The sequence below is a fragment of the Paramisgurnus dabryanus genome, chromosome 2 (assembly GCF_030506205.2).
Source record: "Paramisgurnus dabryanus chromosome 2, PD_genome_1.1, whole genome shotgun sequence".
NCBI classification, from domain to species: domain Eukaryota; kingdom Metazoa; phylum Chordata; class Actinopteri; order Cypriniformes; family Cobitidae; genus Paramisgurnus; species Paramisgurnus dabryanus.
In genome coordinates this window covers 16,179,570-16,199,309 of record NC_133338.1, presented here as the reverse complement: position 1 = coordinate 16,199,309, position 19,740 = coordinate 16,179,570, and the positions used below count along the sequence as shown (strand labels likewise).

Here is a 19,740-nt window from a genome sequence, read left to right as displayed (position 1 = left end):
TAGCTATACATAACAGGGGCGCGAGTCTATTACGTCCTGAAAATGATACAGGAAATTACATTTTCATTCATACAAATAAAGAACAAATCAGTTATAGCTGATAAGTCTTTTTTCATTCACACAATGCAAAACACATTTGACTTGTAACTGGTTTGCTCAGAAAATAATGTTTAAATCTGCCCGCGCGTTCTCCACCATTAATATGTAGCGATTCAGCGGGAGGAGGGGAATAAAGTTATTTGAAACACTATAAACCTCCGACTGTAATACTACGGGGATTCCCAAGGGAATCTTAGATTTTAGCTCAAAAGGGAATATTATGTATAACTAACTGTAATTAATTATACAAGTTTATCAGGTTTTACCTGGCGTAGCGGAATTAATAATAACAATTAATTAATATGTTCGTCCACCGAAGACATATATCCATAATCGTATATTAACGTCTAAGAAATGTTAATTTCATGGCCTTTAAAATTAACCTTCTTACTGATATACAGTGCTACTCGCAGCGTGTAGCTGGATCAAAAGGCAGAAATAGTGACTTTAATTTCGTGAGCATTGAACACAGAAACAATTCAATTGTGAAAATGCAAAACCGGTTTATTAACTACAAAACGAAGTACACACAACGACTAACTAAACATACACATATACAATAACATAAAACATAGATGAGAAAGAAAAGACTGAAAAGCTAGAGAGAGAGTAAAAGATTGGCAATAGCACTATTGCTTAACATCTGCACAAACCATCGGAAAATCTCTAAGGATCGCCTTAATTTTCATAAGGGGTAAAGCTTAAACATCAGCGAGTAGAACAAGGTTAATACTTGCATTTGGCTCTTTGTGATGTAGTACGAAGTTTCTGGTGCGCGCGGGTGCGAGCAGAGAGAGAGAGAGAGAATCCAGGTGTGCTCGTAAGTCCGTTTGGTTGTTCCGTATGGCGGATTGTTCCGCGTAAATTGTCCGAACTCGAAGTGCAAAGTGCAAGCCAGGAAATTACTGTCCCGAAGAGTAGGACAGGGCTCAGAGAAAAGATGATGAATCCGAGGGACTCTGGGTGAGTCTCAGCGAGTTTCCAAACTGCGCTGACGGGTTACCCGAGTAACCAAGCGACTGAGCGCTCCTGAGTGATTGAGCGACTGAGCTACTGAGCGATGATGGCTTGGACGATAGGCCGTTTTGACCTTTCACGCGCCCAGCCCATTTTAGGTGAATGGCCAATGTGCGAAGTGTTCGATCGCGCGGGAAACAAGCCTTTGTTCTTTCAGACATCACATTTGCGTAATTGCCAAATGATAAAAGTTTCTTTCCATAACTCTTCAAATCGAAAATTAAATGACATTGATGCGGCTTATGGTAATATGATACATAGAAATGATTAGGAAATAAAGAGTGGATTAATTTGATACTAGACAAGACATGGGTTTAAGATCACGTTGAATAATAATTTCATACCTAAGATATGAACCATGCTACAGTGAACAAAATCTAACTAAAGTGTTAACACACAGTTACATCACACATACACGATCATGCAGTAAAGGGATATAAAATATATATACATTTAAAGAGCACCTATTATGGGATACACGTTTTTAAACATCCTTTTGTGTGTAAGTGTGCATTAGTACATGCTAACGATATTCAAAAAGTACATACCTCAAAGAAAACGATGACGCGAGTTATCGTCTCTAACGTTCGAGGACTACAAAAAACACTCGGATTGTAGGCAACAGTTTACTTCCTGGGATTAGTGACGTAGATAAGACCAACATTATCATAGTTCAGCCCTCTCTGCTTTGCTTGGGTACGCCCTCAAAGACGAGGGTGGGGAGTGCCGAGTCAGAAGAGAGCTAAAATGGCGGAGGTTGTGAGTCCCTCCTTTGACTCTGTTTGCAAACTCTTGTTTCATTGTTTAAGCGATTAAATCTCTCGAGTAGACGCTGTCTCTTTAGATGCGAGGGCAAAATAGCACTTTATGGACTTCCACAGAGGACATCATGTTTAATACGGTTCCGGAAAAATCCAGTCAGAAGTTGTTCACGGAGTTTTCACAATAACTGCTTCTCATGAACCGAAGCTGGATTTGCGCGACGTCTCCTCTTGAAAGTTGGATTACTGTGCACTTCTGGATCACAGGCTGTAAGTATTCACGTTTATTATTTGCCTTTTACTGTACATTACGTAACCGGTAACCGGAGATTAACATAATGTGCGTAGAGCTAAGCTTGCAAGCTAATTGTTTTGTGTTGTAATACTGTATTTCATAAACAACGTACCATATTTACACACGTGTATGTTGAATTATGCAGGCTTTCGGTTTTTTTTATCGATGTTGGTTTAGACATGTTTACAAACTTGCTAAGTTGCTAAGATAAATACAAATACAAATGCCAGCTAAACTGTTACCGGTAAAATTTGTTCTCATGATCAAACTCAAGAAACTCTAAGTACAGATGATTTGTTTAAAGTTATATGTATTTTACTGTTGTATTTACTTGAAGCTTTCTTAGATTTTGAAACGAAGTAAACACGTAATGTGTGTTGCTAATGTTGGGCCATGTAATATGTAATACATTTACGTTTTAATGAATAGTCAGTCTAACGATTTATAGTCGTTGTACTCTATTGTTATAATATTTCTTTTTGACTGAATACATGTTTGTTTTATTTGTCTATATCCTAGATTCGCAGCTGTACACATCCTTCTACACTGTATGCAAACATGCAACATCATTACACACAGTACAAGGAGTCAGACTGGCATATGAGGAGCAAAGGTGTTTAACACATATTATGTATTTAGCTAGTGAAACCACTACCAGTCTTAAATGTATAACTGATGATGACAAAGTTTTTTTTCTCTGCATAATAATAGGAACCCAGGCAGTAGCATCGTTTTACAATGTTTCCATCATCATCATCAGTGGATGCCTTTGCTGTCCGTAGCCTGAGATTTCAGATTTGCAGCAAAAAAAAATTGATTTTCTCATTTATTGGAATGCTGTGCAGGTATTTAAGTATTTTAGTAACTGTGTTAAATAAAGTAGTATTTACTTTTACAATAAATTAATTGTTTGTTTATATTTTACAGGTATTTGTACCTTGCAGCCATCCATTACAATGTCACCAAGCCGTAACAAAAGCAGGAGAGGAAAAGTACAAGGCTATGTTCCCAAAACACACAAGTGACATACCGTAAGCAGTAATGTTTTATTTCAAATACATTCATAATTAAAAACTTAATGTATGAAGCAGGGAAATAAATGATCAAAACAAAAGATTTATTGACTGCAATATTTCTACAGTTATGTGGAGGATGTGATCAGGCTTGTGTTTGATGAGGTATTTGAAGATAAGCTGAAGGAAACCCCGATTCCAATGGACCTGGCATCACAGTTTGAGAGACCTTCAAAGGAGGACGTGATTGCATGACATCTTCAGTGCAGGGGTCGTCGAAAGCCAAAATTGTGACCGATCTGATCAGGAAGCTCCAAGCGTATCTGGAGAACAACACACGACAGGATGATAACCTTATAGTGTCGTCTTAAATAGCACCAGCTGACAAAGCTTTGCTGTGCCATTTATCTGAATAGATAGCTGTAAGAAATGAATTGAACAATTTTTGAAAGAAGAGCACAATATGGTTACTAAAGTATGTTTATTTGTATATTGTTTAACATTTAAATATATATTTGTAATAAATAAAAAAAACTTTTGACTGACTATTATATTTTCTTTAAAGTTGCATCTTTTGTTCTTTTGGGTACTTTGTTACTACAATGATACTTTAGTGTTATTGGTTTAAAAATGTAATAAAACTTACTCTAGTCCTGCACCTCAAAGGCTTATAGTCGGTACAATAAATGTTCTGTGTGTAGGGATTTAGACAATTTGTGCAAAACCTGGATGATGAATCACGCAGGTAAGAAACCCTGGAACCTGTTGCATTCTCCTTAAACCTAATAAGTAAAAACATAGCACTTATAAGTAAGCAGTCTTTCATATAGTTTCCATATAGTTTGCACAGTAATATAGTATGTAACAGTCTTTTATAATAAAGTTTACAATAGTAAAATAATGTTAATAAGTGAAATAGTTTTATAATCATTTCAACAAATACTTTCTATGTGCTACATTTGGTGTTTCCATATAGTTTGCACAGTAATATAGTATGTAAGCAGGCTTTTATAATAAAGTTTACTATAGTAAAATAATGTTAATAAGTGAAATAGTTTTATAATCATTTCAACAAATACTTTCTATGTGCTACATTTGGTGTTTCCATATAGTTTGCAAAGTAATGTAGTACGTTATAATTACCTTTTGGATGTCTTTGCAACACATTTTCGTCTTCGTTTAGCATTCTGGCAGAGCTAAGGACACCTAAAAAAGTTAAATCCAATCGCGTTTATTGACGGAGATCGTTTACATCGTAACGGCCGTCTGAACTCTCTGGATCGAGCTTGAAGTGGTAAGGCAGTACAGACACCATCGTTTATAGAGAAATATAGCGCTTGTTTAGGTTGCCTGTGACTCTCAGTCAGAACCGGAAAATCCACGCGTAACCTTTCAAACACACGCCGAACCCAGTTGACCAATAACAGTTGAGTAGTCATCTGACCAATCCGAATACACTAGACATTTTGGGAGGCGGAGACAGGAACTAAATCCGAGCGTTTTCCAGACATGCAGAAATCGGTGAGGTATGTAAGCAATTTATAAGACTCACAGTGCATTAGTTCAAGTTTTAATAACATGTATGTACTATGGGATATTACAATAACGTGCTAACGTGCTAATTTATTAGCATAATTGGTTCTCTTTAAACAGCTCATTGTGATCTTTAAATGTGGTTTCATCAGAGACATATAGTCTGTGCCCCCTGCTGTGTCTCTGGCGATCGTTGTTCGATCGGCTCTGATGGAATTCCTTTGAACCTCCTTTTACGACGGCATTTGTTTTAATTGTCGCCCACTTTACAGCCTTGATAGGTGATAGAGGAGACAGGGTTATCTGATTATCACAATTTTAGGGCTGTTACAGTCCAGACGCCAAATGGCCTCAAAATGATTTCGAGCCATTTGCTACAGTCAAAAAGGCGAATTTTGTGCTTAACTGCTGTGGTATGTCCATAATCAAGATCATTTGTTGCAAAGACGTCAGAACTGGAATTAAGCTTTTCTGTAATCCTGTTTTTCCACTCTTCAGAGAGAGGTGAGTTGGTGAAATCAAAAGAGATCTTATTTTCATGGTTAGTGGAACACATGGCATTGCAGCTAACCACTGCAGATGGAAGAAATTTTGACTCTTTCTCTTCAACAGTAGTCTCCTTCAGTGATGACAGAACAGATGGAACATAAAGCTCAGCTAAGCAGCACTTTCTTGGAAGTGTTATTTCGTGGGCAGTTTCATTCTGAAGAAGAATAGACACTTTAAATGACGTTCTTCTAGGACTCGTGAGGACATAACTGCAAAGAAGTAAGCCACTAGGAATGTTGGAGTGAGCGCATGGCTCTACCACAAGGGATGCATTTGTGGCGGTAGACACACCCCTCACGTATCCATCCAAAACCATCTTTTGACCAGCAGGTATTTTGATGTTCTGTCTCCCTTCAGTTTGACCTGGCCCACGTTTCCATTTCGTTGTTCAATGGTGTGTCTGCGCAACAGGGTTTGGACTAAAGCGGAGTATGGAGGTAGTCCTTTAAGAACAATATGGCCATTTCTGGTTGTGGCACAAGATTTGAATACGATATCGAGAGTGTTAGTGCCAACAAGTACTGGGATTTCAAGATTGAATTTGTAATCAGGAATGACAAGGTCTAGTGTGGTAACAGTTTTAGCTTTTCCGGTGATATCTTCAGGAAAATGCATGTCAACTTCTATGTAGCCCAAATACGGCACTGTCTGCCCACCAGCTCCCTCAACCTCAATAAGATTGTCTAAAGAAAGGATTGGACAGGATGATAAGTAAGTGTCATAAAAAGACTTGGACACAGTTTTCACCTGTGACCCTGAATCAAGAAGGGAAATACAAGGCTTTCCTTCAATGATGATTTCAGCTGTACATTTGGGACCTATGATACTAGAAGTTAGCTCACTATCATTAGCTAAACCATTGGAAGGGTTTTGATTTTGTATAGCTTCTCTTTTCAATCCATTGGGACACTTTATTTGGCAAAGGGCCCCAGTATGTCCCATTACTGAAACCCGCTCTGGTTTAACGGCATGCCAGTTCTCTTTGTCCAATCATCCTGTTTAGCTTTTAGCTCTTTGTACTTTCTGTCTACAAGGGCTTTGTTTATGAAGCATTCACACAGTCTGGCTACATGGCCATCTTCTCCACATCTAAAGCAGGACCACGGCTTTGGCGGTTTACTTGTTACATGTTGCACATTTGTCTCAACTTTGGCTGGCATTTGCTTTGGACTTTTCACTAATTCAGGTTCATGTCTCTTGTTCTTTTTATATTTGGAGGATTCTAACTGCAATTTTAAATCGGCCACCTGCCTTCTCAAGGCCTCAGTCTCAGACAGACAAGCTTGCAATAATCCAGAATCACCATAAGCAGAGACATTTGTAGATAACTGGACATGACTGGCAGCTTTATGCTTCGAACTACCTATGTGTCGCTGCATCCTGTCAAGTTTTGCAGCTCTTTGGTCTTCTTCAGTTCTTAAAAGCAACAACAACTCAGCAAAGTCAGGTGGTGTTCTTGCCTTAGACTCAAGCTGATGAGTAAGTATCAAAGAGTGATCCCAACACCCACGCTGGAACTGTTTTAGTAGGTGGCGATTTGCAGAGGACTCCTTTACTCCACTCCGCCTGACAGCAGTGCTAAGAATGGTCTGTAATCTCTGTAAGTAATCGGAAGCTTTTTCACCGGCATCCTGGTGAGTATTCAGGAACCTGGCAAAAATCTCATCGCCATCCTCTACCAGCCCGTAAGCAGAATCAAGGAGCTTTACATAATCTTTTGGAGGGGCAGTGGAACCCAATTGTTTGACTACATCTGAGGCTGGGGGTAAGAGACTTTCAAGGATCTTTCTCCACTGAACATCTGGAGGCAGAGAATCTTGTAGTAGAAGGTCAACATGGAGGCACCATGTATCAAAGTCAGCCTCACCTGGGGGACCCTACCAGAAAAGGAACGCAGCAAATGATGCAGAAGTATCATTTTTAATGACATGTTCGACAACTATGCGTTGCACCTCAGGTGGGTTTAATTCATCTGTGGTAAGTACATTCAATGTAGGCTTTGAAGTCTTTTTCCTTACTACTATATCAGATATGCTGTCAGATTTTGGGACAGTGGATTTCACTTTTCCTCTTTTAAGCTGTGATTTTCCTTTGCGTCCTTGCAGGATGGAAGCGCTCTGATCATTGACATCTGAATCAACGTCACCACTACTGACATCACTGGAGTCCAGAGAAGAGTGCTCAGCTTGGGCATGTGACTGTTTAGTGAGTGGGGCTAACACTTTGACAGTAACTATATGCCAAGTCACTGTGGGGTTTCGCACATTGTTAACCTCTAGAGGTAATTCTGGCTCCAGGCTTAAAACAGGAGTATGTGTATCAAACTCTACTATTGCAGTTGGCTGCCCTGACTGTACAGCGCTAGGGGCTACCCTCACTATTTTCACTACAACCCCATACTTTTTGAGAGTTTCAGCAATATCATCATCCGGTATCTGTATCAGTGACACCTAACACACATACAGAACAATTTGCTTTGAGATGGTAGCGCCTTTCAACATCTGAGACACTCATTTTTCTATTAAAAGCCTTTCTCTTTCAAAAAGAATTTTACAGGAAATAAAATGTCACTTGGTAAAATAAAAAAATGTGTGCTCAGGCTGTATTTATCCTCCTGGCTGGCTCGCCACGAAAAGGCTCAATGTAACACCGTAACACTGTACAAAGGATAATATCTGAATTTGTACTCAAGAGTTCAAAGGTAAATTAGGTTCGACTCAAGGAGGATAGGATAACACTGAGCCAACTTATAAATGAAACTTAACAGCCGGCATTTTAATTGAAAATTCAGAAAAAACTTTGGAAATAACTATTCCCACAATTTAAACAGATACTCTTAATACCACAATTAAGGGTGAGAGAAAGTGCTTGATATTGAGCTCAAGATAGAATAAAGAGGAAATAAAAATAAAATGTCCCAAAGTCTATTGTATCCTGTTGTATATGCAGTCCTCAGATATCCATGTGTGTTGAAACAGTTCTCAAGTATCCATGTGTGTAAATATAGTTCTCAATGTGAATGTGTGTAAAGGCCTTTTTGTAAATTTGTTCTACCCGGGTGGTGTGTACAAAGTGTGTGAAATCACAGCTTAGCTGTTATATCCAGTAAATCCACAAGGGGGCGTGGGTTCACTCCATGTGTGTAGATCAAAAAGGGCTCTGGCTCACCAATCAAAATTAGGTCACGATGCAGAATCAAAATCCACTCATAAAACCCAATCAGAGTTCTCATAAAGAAACACGGTAAATCAACCGAAAAAATAAAATCTTTCATCAGATCTGGGATGCATTTCCAACCTCATGGATGCATGTCCAGCTGGCTTCTTCATCTGAACTAAAAGCAGCCAGTTCACTCAATACACTTAAGTCAACTGCCCTCTAATGGGCGGGAATGGTACTGCACCAATTACATGAGTCTCTTTGAAAATGTACAAATAAAAAATGTTTCACAATTAAATTACACATGAAAGTAGTGTTCAATTTAAAGGGGTTACACATATATGAGGGAAATATTAGCTAAGGAAAAATGCAAGAAATGTATTCAGTCATTTCCAGCCCTTGATGTGTTTAAAACCACAGTATGGCAAATGACTATGATATGAAACACCTGTTCATTAAATCACTGTACATTTTTATACATCTGACAAACAATAACGTAAATCAGATTGCACTGTACATAACAAAATGGTTGTCAAAGAATCTGAACTAACTTACATAATGTCAATGTAAACATCTCTTGTTTGTTTTGTTTTTAAATTTGCTGCCATTGTAAGCACTCAAACTATCATACAGATCATAATAATACACTTTATACAGTAACTAAAACTGCCAGAGCATCATAAATATATATAGAGACAAAAAATCATATTATTCACACTCACTAAATCTGTTTAAAATGACAATTTACCTCAGACAAGATATTTGCAAAAGCTTTTCTAACAAACGGGACAGAACAATTAACCATAATATTATGTTGATGATTTAAACATCAAACAAACACTCATAATCAAATGAAACAACCAAAATTACTATGTTATTGAACTCAATTATATAATCATCAATAATCATCCTCAAATTTTTCCTAAAATTTAAATGACCTCAGAATACTTCCAACTGCTGTTCAGAAAGCAATGGCCATCTGCCTATAATAAGTTAATCGTTTATATAGCAACAAAAACACAATACTGAACAAGTGAAAGGTATTTAGATTGATTTCAAGTACCATGTTTTTGTCATGACTGCTGGGTGATCGATGGCTGTGTGATCTGTGTGTGTGTGTTTTTTACCTGTGGTGCCGGTTCCTCGTGTGTTCACTAACTCCGCCCCCTTGTTTCGGTAATTGTTCACCGGTGGTGTCTCATTTACCTTTTCCTTTATATTGCACGTAGTCCTGTCTTTCGTTGCACGTCATTGTTTTATGAGTCGCTCTCTGTCTCTTCCTCTTATTACCCCAGGTTTGGTTTTCGGCGTTCGGGGACTCGTCTTCGCCCGGACCGCTCGCTTGTGGATTACTGGAACTCATTGACTTTGTTTGTCTCTCGGTACAGCTGGTTTGCTTCGTTTCTAGGCGGTATACCAGCTGTCTCTGTTTCTCTCCGATTTGCATCATCACCCGTGAGTGGAGTACACCTTTTTACCATTGTGGATTACATTGACTCTAACGACAGTTGTTTCTCGGAACCGCTGGTTCGCTTCGTTTTTAGGCGGTGACCAGTGGTTTCCGGGTGGCTCTTCTACATCAGGATTTCACAGTGGATTACCCGTCTGAGAACTTGGATTTACCATCTTCCATCTCCGCCTGTCATCCACCTTCAGGGCGGCGTGTTTCATCCCTCTGTTGCGTGTGGTGACTGTGCTGGTGTTCTCGACGGAGTGCGTGGGTGGCTCTCTCTCTCTCTTCGGATCTGTACTGGATTATCGTGTAGCGCCGACTCACTCTCTCCTACTGTGGGAGTGCTTCATTCCCACAGTAGTGTAATCATCCAGAGTGAGTCAACGGGTGTGTGCCGTGTGTGGATCTACCAGTGACTTTGCTCTCCAGATCTCTCATTCTACTTTTCTAAATAAATTGTTAACTTGCACTTGACTCTGAAGTTTATTTCCTGACAGATGAGCGCGCCACTATGGAGTCAGCAAGTTTAGAGAGTCTGGAGGTGCAGACCGCCCTTCACCAGCAGGGGGCGGCCATCGATCAACATTCATCATTATTGTCTGCTGCTGCCAGAGATTTCAGTATCTTGTCTGAGCAACTTAAGGAGCTCAGCAATCGCTTGGACCAAGTGACTCCTCACTATGAAGCTCCAGCCTCATCCGGAGGAGCCGTTTCGATTGAACGGGAGCCACACACGGCAACACCCCCCACCTACAATGGCGACCCCAACACCTGCAGATCCTTTTTGCAACAGTGCTCTCTCGTCTTTGCGCTCCAACCCCGTCGATTTTCTTCATCCACTTCCAAGGTGGCCTATGTTCTGACGTTACTCACGGGAAGAGCGAGAGACTGGGGTATGGCCGCCTGGGGGGCTAAAGCTCCATTTACATTCTCATTCGAGGCTCTTGAGGAGGAGATGTTAAAATTGTTTAATCGCTCACTCAAGGGGGACATGGCAGCGGCTGAGTTGGTGAGATTACGGCTATGTAATGACTCCGTTACGGACTTTGCTATAAGATTTAAGACTCTCGCTATTTGCTGCAACTGGAACGACGCGGCATTAAGAGCGCAATTTCTCGAGGGTCTCACACCGGGCATTCAAGACGAGATTGCACTGAGGGAGCCACCCACGTCACTGGAAGCTGCCATCGATCTGGCTCTGAGGGTTGAGTCTCGCCATCGGCAGAGAGATCTGCGTCGCTCATTTCGCCATCTGATGTCGGAACCAGGGGAGACCGCTTCAGAGACGCCCTCCGAGGAGCCTATGCAGCTGGGCAAGTTTCGTATCTCTGCTGGTGAGAGAAATCGTCGTCTGTCAAATGGCCTCTGCTTATATTGTGGCAAGCCGGGGTATCTGGCGGCTACCTGTCCGGTAAAAGCTCACGCCCGCCGATGAACCTGGGAGTCTCGGTGGGCGCATCGTCATTTAAATCTCCCGTAAGCAGCACTACATTACCTGTTATTATTAACTCTTTCCCGTCACAGGCGTTGCTGGATTCCGGTGCGGAGGCGTGTCTTTTGGATGCTGGGTTGGCCAAGTCCTGGGGTATCCCTTTCATTCCTCTCTCCTCTCCTTTGTCTGCCTGGACATTGAAGGGCCAGCATATGGCTGTGATCACGCACCGTACACCCCCTGTGAGTTTGTTTGTTTCTGGCAATCATCGTGAGGAGATCGAGTTTTACATTTTAGAAGATTCTCAATCACCAGTCATACTAGGTCATGACTGGTTATCCAAACATAATCCTCACGTTGATTGGCAGAACAATGTTGTGTTATCTTGGAAGTCTTCGTGCTATGTTTCTTGTCTTGGTCCTGCTCCTTCTCTTGTCTCTTGTTCTGTCTCGCAGGTTCCGGCTGTCGATCTCTCAGGGGTCCCGGCGGAGTACTCGGATCTGTATCAGGTTTTCAGTAAGTCCCGGGCCACCTCTCTGCCTCCTCATCGGTCGTATGATTGCGAGATCAAACTACTTCCCAACACTTCTCCGCCTAAGGGTCGTATATTTTCCCTAGCTAAACCAGAAAGAGAGGCTATGGATAAATACATTAATGACGCTCTTAAAGCCGGTCTCATTCGCCGCTCCTCGTCTTCAGCTGGTGCTGGATTTTTCTTTGTAAAGAAGAAAGACGGGTCTCTTCATCCGTGCATTGATTATCGAGGGCTGAATGACATTACTGTTAAGAATAAGTACCCCTTGCCATTAATGTCATCAGCATTCGAGTTATTACAGGGAGCGCGCGTATTTACCAAGCTAGATCTGCGCAACGCTTATCACTTGGTACGTATTAAAGAGGGCGATGAGTGGAAGACAGCCTTTAATACACCCTCAGGACACTGGGAATATTCCGTTCTGCCGTTCGGTCTTTGTAACGCTCCAGCTGTCTTCCAGACCATGGTCAATGAAGTGCTGGGTGCAATGATTAACAGATTTGTCTTTGTGTAACTCGATGACATTCTCATCTTTTCTCCCTCCATGCAGATACACACTCAGCACGTTCGCATGGTTTTACAACGGCTTTTAGAGAATCAACTATTCGTTAAGGCGGAGAAGTGCGAGTTCCACAGGAAGTCGGTTTCGTTTCTGGGTTTTGTTATTGCCGAGGGAGAAATTCGTCCCGATCCCGCTAAGGTTAAGACGGTTGCCGATTGGCCAGTACCCGACACTTGGAAGGAGCTTCAGCGATTTCTGGGGTTCGCCAATTTTTATCGGCGTTTCATCAGAAATTTTGGTCAGATCGCTAAGCCTCTTACTGCTCTCACTTCACCTAACGTATGTTTCCGTTGGAATAGAGAGGCTCAGGAGGCCTTTGATGTGTTAAAGTCCCGGTTCATCTCTGCGCCTGTCCTCTCTATTCCCGATCCGGCTAAACAATTTATAGTGGAAGTGGATGCATCTGATGTCGGGGTAGGTGCCGTTTTATCACAGCTATCGTCTATTGATGGGAAAGTACATCCGTGTGCTTTTTTCTCTCACCGGTTAAACCCAGCAGAACGTAATTACGACATAGGGAATCGGGAGCTGTTGGCGGTTAGACTCGCTTTGGGTGAATGGCGTCACTGGTTGGAGGGAACCTCGGAGCCCTTTCTGGTCTGGACGGATCATAAAAATCTTGAATATATCCGTTCGGCCAGAAGACTAACATCTAGGCAGGCTCGTTGGGCACTCTTTTTTGATTGTTTCAACTTCACCCTCTCGTACCGGCCTGGTTCGAAAAATACAAAACTTGATGCTCTCTCCCGTCTGTTCGAGAAGTCAGATTCGGAGAGGGCGGAGACCATTCTCCCGGAGGGGAGGGTGGTCGGCGCCCTCATATGGGGAATCGAACAGCGGGTGAGAGAGGCCGACTGGGAGGGGGAAGTTCCGGAGGGGTGTCCAGCGGGTCGCCTATGGGTTCCTGAGCGGTTACGTTCCGATGTCATCCGGTGGGGTCACGAGTCCAAGTTTGTCGGCCATCCAGGTATTCGGAGAACGTTGGCTGCCGTCCGTCAGCGTTTTTGGTGGTCTTCTATGTCCACTGACGTCAGACAGTTTGTACTAGCCTGTTTGGTTTGTGCTCGTAATAAAGCATCTAATTTACTGCTGGTCTGCTTAAATCTTTGCCCGTGCCCTCCCGCCCCTGGTCTCATATAGCCCTTGATTTTGTCACTGGCTTACCGGCATCTAATGGTAACACTGTTGTTCTAACTGTGGTGGATCGTTTTTCTAAGGCGGTTCATTTCATTCCCCTGCCCAAGCTACCTTCTGCAAAATAGATGGCTCAGGTTTTGATTAATCACGTCTTTCGGTTACATGGTATTCCGACTGACGTAGTGTCAGATAGGGGTCCTCAGTTCATCTCTCGTTTTTGGCAGGAGTTTTGTAGACAAATTGGCGCCACGGCCAGCTTGTCTTCTGGTTATCACCCGCAGACCAATGGGCAATGCGAACGGGCTAATCAGGATCTCGGTAGAACGCTCCGCTGTCTGTCGTCACAATATCCGAATTCCTGGTGCGATCAGCTCCCGTGGGTTGAGTATTCTCATAATTCTCTTCCCGTTACGTCTACCAATTTATCCCCGTTTGAACTTTCCATCGGTTATCAACCTCCCCTGTTTCCATCACAGGAGCCCGAGGCAGCCGTTCCGTCTGCGTTAGCTTTCGTACGCAGGTGCAGACGCACCTGGAGGAGAGCTAAGACACTGTTATTATCTAATTCCAGACGAACCAAAGCTGCAGCTGATCGTCATCGGCGACCTCCACCCCGTTACGTTTGTGGTCAAAAGGTATGGCTTTCTACCAAGGATCTGTCTCTCCGTGAGCCTTCTCGTAAGCTGGCTCCGAGATTCATTGGGCCATACAGTATTTCTAAGGTCATTAATCCGGTGACGATAAAGCTTAAGTTACCCCTTTCTCTTGGTCGGGTTCACCCTGTTTTTCATATATCCAAGGTTAAACCTGTGATGTTTGCTCGCTATAACCCTCCTGTCTCTGCCCCTAATCCCCCGCCCCTCGTCTAGTGGATGGTGCCCCTGTCTATACTGTTAAGAGGTTACGAGACTCCCGCCGCAGGGGCAGAGGATTTCAGTATTTAGTGGATTGGGAAGGATACGGTCCTGATGAGAGGAGCTGGGTCCCGGGTCGGGATTTGCTGGATCCTGGGCTGATCGAGGACCTCCGTCGGCGACAGGGTGAGTCTCCCGGTCCGTCTGGTGCCGGTCGTGGAGGGGGGGCTACTGTCATGACTGCTGGGTGATCGATGGCTGTGTGATCTGTGTGTGTGTGTTGTTTACCTGTGGTGGCGGTTCCTCGTGTGTTCACTAACTCCGCCCCCCTGTTTCGGTAATTGTTCACCGGTGGTGTCTCGTTTACCTTTTCCTTTATATTGCACGTAGTCCTGTCTTTCGTTGCGCGCTCATTGTTTTATCACAGTCCTGCTGCCCTGCCTTGTCTTGTCAGTCGCTCTCTGTCTCTTCCTCTTATTACCCCAGGTTTGGTTTTCGGCGTTCGGGGACTCGTCTTCGCCCGGACCGCTCGCTTGTGGATTACTGGAACTCATTGACTTTGTCTCTCGGTACAGCTGGTTCGCTTCGTTTCTAGGCGGTATACCAGCTGTCTCTGTTTCTCTCCGGTTTGCATCATCACCCGTGAGTGGAGTACACCTTTTTACCATTGTGGATTACATTGACTCTAACGACAGTTGTTTCTCGGAACCGCTGGTTCGCTTCGTTTTTAGGCGGTGACCAGTGGTTTCCGGGTGGCTCTTCTACAACAGGATTTCACAGTGGATTACCCGTCTGAGAACTTGGATTTACCATCTTCCATCTCCGCCTGTCATCCACCTTCAGGGCGGCGTGTTTCATCCCTCTGTTGCGTGTGGTGACTGTGCTGGTGTTCTCGACGGAGTGCGTGGGTGGCTCTCTCTCTCTCTTCGGATCTGTACTGGATTATCGTGTAGCGCCGACTCACTCTCTCCTACTGTGGGAGTGCTTCATTCCCACAGTAGTGTAATCATCCAGAGTGAGTCAACGGGTGTGTGCCGTGTGTGGATCTACCAGTGACTTTGCTCTCCAGATCTCTCATTCTACTTTTCTAAATAAATTGTTAACTTGCACTTGACTCTGAAGTTTATTTCCTGACAGTTTTTGTCATAGCATAAAAACTAGACGAGAAATGACCTTTCTGTCCTCACGTTAAACAACAAGCTGACACGTATTGTTTTACAGAAACATTTTAAAACAACAAAAAATAATGGAAATTATAATCTCTATTAAATAATGCACAAACATTTTAGCAAAAATTCCTCAAATATGAATAGCGCTGCTAGTCCTACAAACGTAACTATGACTTTATTTGCTGTGCTGTGGTAGACGGAGTGCCTTATACTAACTTTTAAGACTTTTAATATAAGATTTTTGTCAAAAACGTACCTGAACCACGTACGTCTGCAAAGTCAGCTCCCACACTGTTTTCCTTGTTCATGGCAAGACGAGACTGGAGTGGCTTCTCTGTGTGAGTTGACGTGGAATTGTCTGTTTTTTTACGAAGGAGGGGAACACAAAACAATGATACGTGTAAAACAAGCCAATAATCCCTTATTTTTCCTCACTTTCCCGAGTTGTCTTTTCTCTAACTTACTTAATTGTTGAAATTAAAAAATATTAATAAACGCTGTACAAGTGCAGATGATTATTAGTCCATGTTAACTAATGTAGTACACAAATTTGTTACATAGGAAGGAACTGCATGGACAACGTCTTCACTGACTCCTAAGAGAGAGAAAGATAAAGAAATGAATGAAACCAGGAACATTTAGTTGAACATCTTCAACTGTTTAATTTTTAATTTCAAACTTTAAAGATCTTAGTCACCACAGAGCACACACATTATATACAATACAAAATTATATCAATCTTCATTACCAAGTTATGTTTGTTCATATTACTGTTATTGCATACTGTTCATTACAAGAAGGTTCTTGAACCATTCATGTCAATAAAGCCCATCTGAACAGAAAAAAAATAATAATAGAGAGAGATAAATATTAAATATTTAAAGCACACTTTGTGATGTATGCAGCAGCACTACATACCTACTGGATGCTCTCTACTCTTTTCTCAATTGTCTATGATTTGATTAAATTCCTCCACTTCACTAAAATCGTACAAAAAGAACATAATCACTGATTAGCAAAAATGCTGTTTAAAAGTGGTACACAGTACATGACACAATCTAACACGTGGTATTTTAACAGTCAATTATTAATAGTGATGCAGTAATATCGGCCACAGATTTTTTATGAATTTGTAACCATCGGCATATCGGCAAAAGCACGAGAAAGCCCGATACCGATTTTTTTATTAATTAACTGCATAAAGAAATCCATTATATGTAAAAAATGAGTTAATGTTGTTAAAGGGCGGCTCCAGGATTTAGCATTAAGCTTTGTATCAGTAGAAAACCAGTAGTATGTTTGAATTTACCTTGCTTCTCCCCATTATGTTGCCCGAGATGAGAGCTGTGTGTATTTTTAGTCTGAAAAAAATCCGCCGATGACGCAAAAATCGTCATTTTGCGTCATCGGCGGATTTGTCGGCCAGAGGCTTAAGACTACAGCCAGAATAGCAGCTAGTTCCGCATGTTTTAACCACGCCCATATGGGGTGGGATCTCACTCACAGAATGTAAAGATAGTGTCAGCCATCTTTAGAAGCTAAGCTAACATGCTATTTCTCAGTGGAGAAAGTTTTGATAACAATGGCTGAAGGTTTTGAGGTCGAAGTTGCAAAAGTGGATTTTGAAGAGCTGTTGAGAGAGTCGGATGTTCGCGGCTACCTGTACGAGCCGCAATACAGCAACGAACAGTTGCGGATGATGGAGGAACAAGAGGCGGTCGAGGCAGCTGCTGCACCCGATGAGCAAGACCTGCTTGGCGGTCAGGAGGAAGAGCCCGAGCAGGCTCGAGTTGGGTCGGACTGGTGGTGTCAGTGCACTTGCTGTGCGCCTATGGAAACTGAAAAAGAGTCTTTATGCTGTTACGAATTCCACCGATGCCAATTTCTTTTGGAAGAGATGGCGGATTCAGCTCATCAAACGGCACCGCTAGCATGCGTAACCCAGCACCCCAGTTTCGAACCACACATGGACATGGGGGTCCTGGAAACCTATTTCAGGACCCCGAAGATAAACTGGAAACGCCAACCAAAGCCCGCAGGGAGAAACGGACGTCTTAGTGTAAAGTGAGTATTTTGTTTGTTTGTTTTTGTTACCAAAAAACAGAGTTTTGGAAACCCGGCATTATCACAACATGCTTCCGACCTAGTCAGCTGAGCTATGATTATTATTATTTACACCCATGGTAGCATACTGTATGTGCAAATAGTTTGCATTGCTAACGTTGTGTTTACTGTTTTGTAGACAATATCGTCTAATATGCATTGCTAACGTCGTGTTTACTATTTTGTATACAATATCGTCTAACATGCATTGCTAACGTTGTGTTTACTATTTTGTATACTGTACAATATCGTCTAATATGCATTGCTAACGTTGTGTTTACTATTTTGTATACAATATCGTCTAACATGCATTGCTAACGTCGTGTTTACTATTTTGTATACTGTACAATATCGTCCAATATGCATTGCTAACGTTGTGTTTACTATTTTGTATACAATATCGTCTAACATGCATTGCTAACTTCGTGTTTACTATTTTGTATACAATATCGTCTAACATGCATTGCTAACGTTGTGTTTACTGTTTTGTATACTGTACAATATCGTCTAACATGCATTGCTAACGTCGTGTTTACTATTTTGTATAAAATATCGGCTAACATGCATTGCTAACGTTGTGTTTACTGTTTTGTATACAATATCGTCTAAAATGCATTGCTAACCTTGTGTTTATTGTTTCGTAGACAATATCGTCTAACAGCATACAGACACTTTATGGAATGGGTCCTGCAAGGCGAGAGACTGGGGAAAGGCTATCGTCTTGTTTTGCCTACGTGTGTGGTTCAATACATCAGACGCAGATTTCCAGCTCCTGATGGGCAATATTGTGGATATAGAGAGACTGCTGAAGCTCTTGTACAGCTATGAGTTTTAAAGTGTTTATTATTATTATTATTATTATTTAATAAAAAGTTAAAATTCACATTTGTTGTGGTTCTTGTTAAAAACCATTAGTATTGCTACATTATAGTATGTGTGAAAACTAATATACATGGTTATGCCTTGCATCATCTTTATAATTTGAAAGTCTACATTAGGCTCATATTTTTTAACCCTAAATAAATTCCATCAATGGAAAGAATACAGGTAGTTTGTGTACAGTAAGTAATTACTGCAAAATCATTGACAGTAACCATTCACCCTACCTCTACAAGTCAATATTTTAGAAATTAATGTACACAGAAGTGTAAGAAAATTTGTTTTAATAATATTCACACACAAAAATTATTCTGCCACCATAGTCAAAAGGTACATGTTAAAAATAAATAAGATAGACATTTTTGGTTCTCCATCTTAGAAGCGGCTTTGGAAAGAACTTATGGCAGCCTCCTTTGGTGGTTTGGGCACGGGTGCAATATTGGGTGGCAGTGAAGGCTGTGGCAGGGCAAGTGAGGAGGTTGGCATGGTAAACTGAATGTTTGGGTTGCGTCTTCTATCCATGACCTTATTGATGAGTGTGTCTATAAACTCTGTGGTGTGTGGTGTGAAGACTTTCTTCAAAACCCACTGTTTGGATCTCTTACAGTAGACTTGATTAAACCGTGGTTGTCCTGTTAATGATAGGAAATATAACAATATAAAAATCTGAACTTATATTTGACTTTGTCCTGTCTGATCACTTTACTGTAGCTGTAAACATTCTAAGTTTTCATATTATACTACTCAGACAACACATGACAACATACCTGTCTTGGTTGTGTCCTGCTTCCTCTTGACAATATTCTCATTATGCTCTAGGATGGCAAGGTGACATCGCTCCCTCATTCCCTGAAATGAGAATGCCTGGCGTTTAGGTAGGTATTTTAGAAGCGCACTGTGGAAGACTTCAAGTGGACCTGTGTGCAATTAAAAAGAGAAAGGGACACAACAAATTAAAACATTATCATTATGATTTTTAAAGATAATGAAATGTACAATGGCAACTATAATCACCTGTATGTTTGAACAGTGCCATCTTGTCCATGTCCTTCAGAAGCCTTTTGTCAAGGACCAGAGATGACAGGTTCTGAAATGCCAGAGAATCTTTTTTCATCCACATGCGCTTCTTTTGCTCCTGGGTTGTTAGAGGAGCATGGTCACACCGATGCTGTTCTCCGTTTTCATCTGTC

At 41.7% G+C, this 19,740-nt stretch overlaps 1 protein-coding gene and 1 long non-coding RNA gene across 2 annotated transcripts; both read left to right on the top strand.

The window, feature by feature from the left end:
* The first annotated feature begins 1,571 nt into the window (after positions 1–1,571).
* LOC135783788 (uncharacterized) lies at positions 1,572–3,600 on the top strand. The gene is made up of 5 exons (XR_010545795.2): positions 1,572–2,147; positions 2,692–2,785; positions 2,884–3,017; positions 3,100–3,203; positions 3,314–3,600. It is a non-coding gene; the product is annotated as an uncharacterized lncRNA (long non-coding RNA).
* A 13,550-nt stretch (positions 3,601–17,150) lies between these two features.
* On the top strand, positions 17,151–19,088 carry LOC135783667 (uncharacterized). Its single transcript, XM_065294424.2, has 2 exons — positions 17,151–17,632; positions 18,316–19,088. The coding sequence occupies exons 1-2, from the start codon at positions 17,151–17,153 to the stop codon at positions 18,497–18,499; spliced, it is 666 nt and encodes a 221-aa protein (XP_065150496.1). The 3' UTR covers positions 18,500–19,088.
* Positions 19,089–19,740: the final 652 nt, after the last annotated feature.

Excerpts from the sequence above, each read along its gene's own strand:
- LOC135783667 (XM_065294424.2), top strand. The coding sequence starts at position 17,151 with ATGGCTGAAGGTTTTGAGGTCGAAGTTGCAAAAGTGGATTTTGAAGAG. Across the intron at positions 17,633-18,315 it reads AACGGACGTCTTAGTGTAAA|ACAATATCGTCTAACAGCAT; the intron begins GTGAGTATTTTG and ends ATTGTTTCGTAG.